The sequence below is a fragment of the Colobus angolensis genome, unplaced genomic scaffold, assembly GCF_000951035.1.
Source record: "Colobus angolensis palliatus isolate OR3802 unplaced genomic scaffold, Cang.pa_1.0 Scaffold42, whole genome shotgun sequence".
NCBI classification, from domain to species: domain Eukaryota; kingdom Metazoa; phylum Chordata; class Mammalia; order Primates; family Cercopithecidae; genus Colobus; species Colobus angolensis.
The window spans coordinates 241,169-249,935 of NW_012117599.1; the positions used below are offsets into that span (position 1 = coordinate 241,169).

At 45.9% G+C, this 8,767-nt stretch overlaps 1 protein-coding gene across 2 annotated transcripts in view; it reads right to left on the bottom strand.

Moving 5' to 3' along the window:
* Positions 1–1,444: 1,444 nt before the first annotated feature.
* MRPS5 (mitochondrial ribosomal protein S5) overlaps positions 1,445–8,767 on the bottom strand; it is a 68,820-nt gene continuing 61,497 nt past the window's right edge. For both annotated transcript variants that reach the window (XM_011956488.1, XM_011956487.1), the window contains exons 11-12: positions 4,265–4,401; positions 1,445–1,818 (exon numbers count right to left, since the gene is read on the bottom strand). In XM_011956488.1, the coding sequence (XP_011811878.1) occupies positions 1,594–1,818; positions 4,265–4,401 (362 nt within the window). In that variant the 3' untranslated portion in view covers positions 1,445–1,593. The remainder of the gene's footprint in view (positions 1,819–4,264; positions 4,402–8,767) is intronic.

Sequence of the window (8,767 nt, forward strand, 5' to 3'; positions counted from 1 at the left end):
GAGAGATGTAAATAAGTGCCAGAGCTTCATAACATAACAGTGACGACATCCAGGATACAGCCAAAGTCACTCATCATAACAAGAACCAGGACATTGTAAACTTGAATGAGAAAAAACCTCAAGGGATGTCAACACTAAGATGACACAGATGTTGAAAGTTTATGACAAGAATTTTTTTTTTTTTGGGGGGGACAAGGTCTCGCTCTGCCGCCCAGGTTGGAGTGGCATGAACAAGGCTCACTGCAGCCTCAACCTCCTGCGATCAAACGATCCTCCCACTTCAGCCTCCTATGGAGCTGGGACTACAGGTGCACACCACCATGTGTGTCTAACTTTTACATTTACTTTTATTTTTTGTAGAGATGAGGTCTCACTTTGTGGCCCAGGCTGATCTCAAACTCCTGGGTTGAAGCAATTCTCCTGCCTCAGCCTCACAAAGTGCTGGGGTTACAGGCGTGAGACACCACACCCGCCTGGTGACAAGGATTTTAAAGCAGCTGCCGCGAAATGCTTCAGCGACAATTATAAACACTCTTGGAGCCATTAAAAAAAAAAAGTCTCAGCAAATCGCCTCAGCAAAGAAACAGGAGATATAAAAAAGAAATCAAATGGAAATTTTAACTGAAATATACAATGATAGCCAAAGTTAAAGTACTGCATGGATGGTTCAAGAGCAGAATGGAAAGAAAAGAGAAAATAACCAGTTATTCTGAAGATAAAACAATAGAAATTACCTAAACTGAGCAACAGAGAGAAAACAGACTGGAAAAAAATTCTTAAACAGAGCCTCAGGGACTCACGGATGATAATAAAAGATTGAACATTTGTGTCATCAGTGTCCCAGAAACGGGATGTGGGTGGGGCAGAAAGAGTATGCAAAGAAATAAAAAAATAGTATCTTCCACAGAATGGGTAAAACCTTTTGTAAAGCATGCATCTGATAGTGGCTTATATCTAGAAACTATAAGGAACTCAATAACAATAAAAAATAACTTTTTAAATGGGTGAAGGCCCTGAATAGACATTTCTCCAAAAAACATATACAAATGGCCAATCAGCACATGAAAAGCCGCTCAACATCATCAGCCCTCAGGGAAATACAACGGTGTACAATTAATCGCCACTTAACATTCCCAATGTAGCCAACAACTTCCACTTCCACTGTGGAAAAGTTTGGCAGTTCCTCAAGGTAGTCAAGTTACTTAACTGCTCTGTCAAACGAAGTTCATCACGTTCACTTTGGATGAATGAGTTCATATATATCAGCTATAATTGCTATAGCGATTACCACTGTGTACATTATTACCGATCGGGTCAAATTATTAGCTCCGTCTCCCTAATTCATTTACTTTTGTTACTCTGGATGAATATTTAAAGTAGTCTTGAACTGAGATACGTATGTAAAGGTTCTATCACATTGGCATATAACATGTGCTCAATAAACGAAAGCTGTAATTATTTATTTCTGAAGAGTTTACAGATTAAACTTTCCGCAAAACAAACAAAAACCAAGGCCACGCCCCAAGCTGTGAGGGGCTGAGTCTCTCCTGGTCTCTCCTAGGTACAGGAACCCGCTGCACAAGGCCAGAGAGCTTACGTGGCGGCTCTCTTTAAATTAGCCCACACAGAGCGCTTCATTCCCTGCGCAGCCTTCACGTCTTCCCAGTCCAGTTTGATGTCTGGAACCTCCTCTTCTGGCTCCGGATCCTTCCTCAGGGCCCCCCGGGGGGAGGCCACCACAATGGGCAGAGGGCCACATTCCTCCCGCATTTCCACAACATGGAGACCCTTCTTATCAGCCAGCTGCTGATGGGTTTCCTAGACCAGATTCAGAACAGATTAGGTCTGAAGCACATTTGCAACATCAAGAGCAGGAACTTCCACAGGCCAGAAGAGTACAGCCTGGGGGAATTCAAAGGCCATTTCAGTGGATTTGGGTTAATGTGTTTTGTGGCTAAACTCTAATAACCTGTCACGGGTGGAGCCATTTCAGCCTCACCTGCCGCATCTGCCCACCCCAAACTGGGACAGAGGAAGGGCCTTGGCCTCTGGTCTCTTGCCTTCTAAACCCTCCTGATTATGCACCATGCTGTGCCAAACACTGCACTTGAATCTCACCAACACCCTAGATCTAACTACCAATTTACAGTAAATATAGGGGAGATAAGACACGAAGGACCCTACAGGTATTTTAGTCAGCAACAGGCCAGGAAGCACCACAAACAAACAACCTGGTTTCCTCAACAAAAAATCATAAGGGGGCAGGGCGGAGGGGGGCGGGAGACGAGGGGAACCTATTTAAAAGGCATAGCAAAAATATACATTAACCTGTTCTGCAAGCTGATTCAAACATATTGTGTAAAAAAAATTTTTTTTTAATCTAACAAATGGAATTTGTTCATTTGTATGAACACTGATTGGATATTTGATGATACAAGTTACTGTTAATTTTTTAGGTATGGTAATAGTATTACAGGGTATTTTTTAAAATCCTTATCTTTTCGAAGATACATACTGAAATATTTAGGGGTGAAATAAAATGTCTGAGATTTGGTTCAAAATAACTGGGGGTGGTACTAAGAAGCAAGACTGGTCATGAGCTGGGTGACGGCCATGGGGATTCATTGCAGAGGGAAGCCACAGAGATCTGGAAGCAGGCAGATCAGTTCAGGAGACGTTATTCATGGTACAATGACATACCTGCTATGTCAATCCCGTGATCCCAGGCCTTATGGCTGCCTTGCACTATTCTATGTATGTTTGAAATTAGAAAAGAGATGAGCCATTCCACAAACAAAATAACTTATATTGGTGTATCTTTCAATCAAAGGCACATCAGCTAAATTGGTGGCATCTTTTCCCTTTTTGAGTGACATATTAAATAACGCAACCTTTTACAGCTGATGGCATTTTAGGAGAGATGATATATGGTAACTACATCAGAAGGTTTAAAAGACTAACAGAAAACAAAAATATCACATAAAAGAACAAGCCTAGGCCGGGCGCGGTGGCTCAAGCCTGTAATCCCAGCACTTTGGGAGGCCAAGACGGGCGGATCACGAGGTCAGGAGATCGAGACCATCCTGGCTAACATTGTGAAACCCCGTCTCTATTAAAAATATAAAAATTAGCCGGGCATGGTGGCACGTGCCTGTAGTCCCAGCTACTCAGGAGGCTGAGGCAGGAGAATCGCTTGAACCCAGGAGGTGGACATCGCAGTGAGCTGAGATGGAGCCACTGCACTCCAAACCTTGGTGACAGAGTGAGACTCCGTCTCAAAAAACAAAAACAAACAAAAAAAACCAAAAACAGAACAAGTCTACTGGATCATAAATAAAACCAACACCTTAATTAAACCTCTAACGTTTCCACTTGGAAGTGCTCTGAAGGCTGTTTAGACAGTACCCACACACAAAAGCTGTTCAGAAAACAGAAGGCTTTTACCCAAAGCCTTCTTTTTCTTTCAATTTTCCTATTTTAAACAGAGACATGTAAAATTTCTCCATGGATCACTGTAACTAAAAGCCACTACCGTACTCCTGAAGTGTCAGGAAGTCTGCCAGAGTCCTCACCTAACAGGGTCAGCAAATGGAGCCCACTGAACCTGGTTGTCTTTTCTGCTCAGCCACCATGCTGAGGTCTATCCATCCTTTCAAGAGACAGGCCAGCCCTGCTGAGCAGGTACGGCGGCTGCCCAAGAACGGGGGGCTGGTGCAGCCACAGCCCTGCCCTCCACAGTGGGTGACTGGGAGCCGGGCCCAGGGCTCCCACCGATGAGGAAAAGTAACCTGGCATGTTAATGTTCAGAGTTCGCACCAACCCAGGCATCAGTCTGAACCACCTACACAGGTAACAGGGAACTGACTGTGCCTGCCCTGAGTGCAGAGGTGCCCTGGGTGCTTCACCCTAGCCCCAACTGAAAGGACTAAATTAGGAAATAGACTTTCTCTTTTGATTTTACTTTTCCATACTGTTGGAGCTTTAGAACAAGCATGTGTTATTTTCCTAATAACATGTAGACTGTAATTACTGGCTTTAAAAAATGCTACTTAGAAAAACCCATGAAAGACGTTTTATAAGGTAATTTTCATGAACTCGTCAGTGGATTTAACTAAACTGACGTAGTCACAGACAGCAAAGAATGCCCAACTCCTCAGGTGGCCCCAGGAAAGCATCTCCAGGAGGCCCCAGGGCATCGCAGCCCCAACACACACAACTGAAATACAAACTAGAACTTCTGTTTCAGACCCCGGGGAAGGGTTACCTGTCTGGAGAGCCCACGGAAGAGGCCCCGGGTGAGGTTGAGCATATTAACAGACCCAGAGACCTTGGCGTACATGTCTTTGATGCCAATGAGCCGGCAGATGGTGATGATGGCTCTGTGGCAGCGGAGGCCGTAACCTAGAAAGGGAGAACCGGGTGAAACACAGCCCGCTCGCCTGCAGCGGGAGGAGTCGCCCTGCTGACGTTCGCATGGCTTCACGCTGGGCTTCGGGAAACTGGTTCACATTCTGGTATCACCACTTCCTAGTGAGCTGACCCTTGACAACTTACTTAACTTCCAAGATGACACTTCAACAGGATACTACAAGGATTAAAAAGATGACACCTACAAATATCTTGAACACATATCCAGGGCAAAAAAACAGGATTGTTATTGAGATTAACAAACATGCATGAAAATTCCTGACACTCCAGACTCACGTTAACTAAGGATGGAGGGACGCACCTCTTCTCACCCTCCTTGATAGTTACGTTACCTGAGCAGACGGGTCCACTGCCTCCTCCTGGAGAAGCTCTTCTTTCTGTTTTGGTAACACATCCTCTCCTGGCTTTCCTCCTAGCTACTGGCCTGTCCTCCCCTTCTTGCTGGCCTCTAAATCTTGGGGGGGTCTCCCCTCCAGCCACTTGCCCTACCCTTTTCTGCCTATAATCCCTTCTCCAGAGAGCTTCAAAAACACAAACCAAACACGTTGTTCCCCATTTAAAGATCCCTCCTTCCCACTGTTCTCGAGATTAAAATAAAGAATGGCATGGCCTATTCAGAGCCTTCTGTGCCTGAGAGTCCTGCCCGCCTCCCTGACCTCTTCTAGACACATGACACCTCCTGCTGGCTTCCTCACCTTAAGGAATGCACTTGGGACTCCCTCTGCCTGGAATGTCCTCCCAGCTCTGCCCCCTTGGCTCCTTCTCTTCTTCAAGGTCCCATTCAAACTGCTCCTCCTCAGACAGGCCTTCTGTGACCATGCTATTCAAGGTGGCATCCTTCCTTCTGTCTTCCTCCCTTGTACTCTAACACAGCACCCTGATTAGGGCATTCAACAAAACCTGTTTATCCAATGTTTCCCCTGAATGGAAGATGGCCTCCATAAGGGCCAGGATATTCTTTGCTCCCCACGGTGTCCCCAGAGCTTACAGCAGCATCTGGCAAATGCAGGTGGAGTGAGGGAGCTGCAGGGCCCGAGTTTGGCCTCTAACGTTCTTATTTGCCAGACATAAAACTCAGCACACACCTCTTATGCTCCAAGGCAGGAGATCTCCTCTGGAAGTTGGACATGACTGGCTTTCTAGTTGGACTTTTTATGGTCAAGAACTATTCCTTTACTTGAAAGGGTCAAGGAACTGTGGCCTCCATAATTATGCCAGAGCACGCAGGAACTTAAGAGGACAGCTAAAGACAGGTCACAATGGGGTCCTTTGTTCTTCCAGGTGGAGTTATTTACATACAGAACAGGTGCCATCCATGTCTGCATGAGCACGGGTGCACACACACCTAGAGAGAGGTACACGTGGACAGGGGCATCGTGCAGATTCTGGAAGGAGCTGAGAGGCAGCCTCTACCCTGCCACTGCTCGCTGGATAACCGTGACAAGAAGGCCCCCCCTTAAAATACCTACTTCGCAGGGCTGCTGGTGAGCACCGCGAAGGTGTGTAATACAGTACCTGGACCAGCACAGACAGTGCATGAACGCTGCCACTGCGTGACACACACACCAATACCCACGTGGTCGTGGTCGTGGTCGTGGTCGGTCCGATGGTAATGATTTCACTACCTTCCAGGCAGAGACTGTGCCAAAAAACACTGAATAAATATGGCCACGTTCTGCAGTGCTGTGTGTGGAACTGAACACTGTTCTACAGCCGAGGCAGAAGTGTTCCATGGTGAAATAAATTTGGGAACACCACACCCTCCATTTCTCTTGGGAGATTCATACTGCATGGCCGTGCATCAAAGACTGCAACATTCACAAAGATGCACAAACACTTTTGGTGCCTTTCCTTAATCCAGTTCTGCCATTTGGCATCCTTTTTGGAGTAACACCTTTTCTATCTCCTACAGAACTGGTAACACATAGGCGACGTCATTTAGGAAATGCCTAGTTGAACATGTATGTACAAAATGTCTATAAATGTGTATGTATTTAGGAAATGTGTAATGGTCCAGATAATACAAAAACCTGAAAAATACAGCTTTGATTAGAAGACAGGAAAGATTTTAAAAGGTAGCTTCTTCAATTAAATTAAAATTACAGCAGTCATTTGAATAGGATTTCGTTCCAAGATGGCTGAATAGGAAGAGCTCCAGTCTGCCGCTCCCAGCGTGAGTGATGCAGAAGACAGCTGATTTCTGCATTTTCAACTGAGGTACCTGGTTCATCTCACTGGGACTGGTTGGATGGTGGGTGCAGCCTATGAAGCAGGGTGAGGCATCGCCTCACCTGGGAAGCACAAGGGGTCAGGGGATTTCCCTTTCCTAGCCAAGGAAAGCTGTGACAGACTGTACCAAGAAAATTGGGACACTGCCTCCCTACATACTGCGCTTTTCCAACGGTCGTAGCAGACGGCACACCCGGAGATTACATCCCGTGCCTGGCTCAGCAGGTCCCACACACACGGAGCCTTGCTCACTGCTAGCACAGCAGTCCGAGATCAAGCTGTGAGGCAGCAGCCCTGGCTGGGGGAGGGGTGTCCGGAATTGCTGAGGCTTGAGCAGGTAAACAAAGTGGCCAGGAAGGTCAAACTGGGTGGAGCCCACTGCAGCTCAACAAGGCCCACCTGCCTCTGTAGACTCCACTTCTGTGTGCAGGGCATACCCGAACAAAAGGCAGCAGAAACTTCTGCAGACTTAAACGTCCCTGTCTGACAGCTCTGAAGAGAGCACTGGTTCTCCCAGCATGGTGTTTGAGCTCTGAGAATGGACAGACAGCCTCCTCAAGTGGGTCCCTCACCCCTGTGTAGCCTGAGAGACACCTCCCAGTAGGGGCCGACTGACACCTCATACAGCCGGGTGCCCCTCTGAGACAAAGCTTCCAGAGGAAGGATCAGGCAGCAATATTTCCAGGTCTGCAGCCTCCGCTGGTGATACCCAGGCAGCCAGGGTCTGAAGTGGACCTCCAGCAAACTCCAACAGACCTGCAGCTGAGGGCCCTGACTGTTAGAAGGGAAACTAACAAACTTCTAGAAAGGACATCCACACCAAAACCCCATCACCATCATCAAAGACCAAAGGTAGATAAAACCACAAAGATGGGGAGAAATTGAGCAGAAAAGCTGAAAATTCTAAAAACCAGAGTGCCTCTTCTCTTCCAAAGGATCCCAGCTCCTTGCCAGCAACAGAACAAAGCTGGACAGAGAATGACTTTGACAAGCTGGCAGAAGTAGACTTCAGAAAGTCGGTAATAACAAACTTCTCCGAGCTAAAGGAGGATGTTCGAACTGCATCACAAGGAAGCTAAAAACCTTGAAAAAAGATTAGACAAATGGCTAACTAGAATAAACAGTGCAGAGAAGACTTTAAATGACCTAAGGGAGCTGAAAACCATGGCACGAGAACTACGTGACAAATCCACAAGCTTCAGCAGCCGATTCGATCAAGTGGAAGAAAGGGTATCAGTGATTAAAGATCAAATGAATGAAATGAAGCAAGAAGTTTAGAGAAAAAAGAGTAAAAAGAAACGAACAAGCCTCCAAGAAATGTGGGTCTATGTAAAAAGACCAAATCTACATTTGATTGGTGTACCTGAAAGTGACAGGGAGAATGGAACCAAGCTGGAAAACACTCTTCAGGATATTATCCAGGAGAACTTCCCCAACCTAGCAAGACAGGCGAACATCCAAATTCAGGAAATACAGAGAACGCCACCAAGATACTCCTCGAGAAGAGAACCCCAAGACATAATTGTCAGATTCACCAAGGTGGAAATGAAGGAAAAAATATTAAGGGCAGCCAGAGAGAAAGGTCAGGTTACCCACAAAGGGAAGCCCATCAGACTAACAGTAGATCTCTCAGCAGAAACTCTACAAGCCAGAAGAGAGTGGGGGCCAATATTCAACATTCTTAAAAGAATTTTTTAACCCAGAATTTCATATCCAGCCAAACTAAGCTTCATAAGTGAAGAAAAAATAAAATTCTTTACACACAAGCAAATGCTGAGAGATTTTGTCACCACCAGGATTGCCTTACAAAAGCTCCTGAAGGAAGCACTAAACATGGAAAGGAACAACCAGTACCAGCCACCACAAAAACATGTCAAATTGTAAAGACCATCAATGTTAGGAAGAAACTGCATCAACTAACTTGCAAAATAACCAGTTAACATCATAATGACAGGATCAAATTCATACATAACAATATTAACCTTAAATGTAAATGGGCTAAATGCCCCAATTAAAAGACACAGCCTAGCAAATTGGATAAAGAGTCAAGACCCGCCGGGCGCGGTGGCTCAAGCCTGTAATCCCAGCACTTTGGGAGGCCGAGACGGGC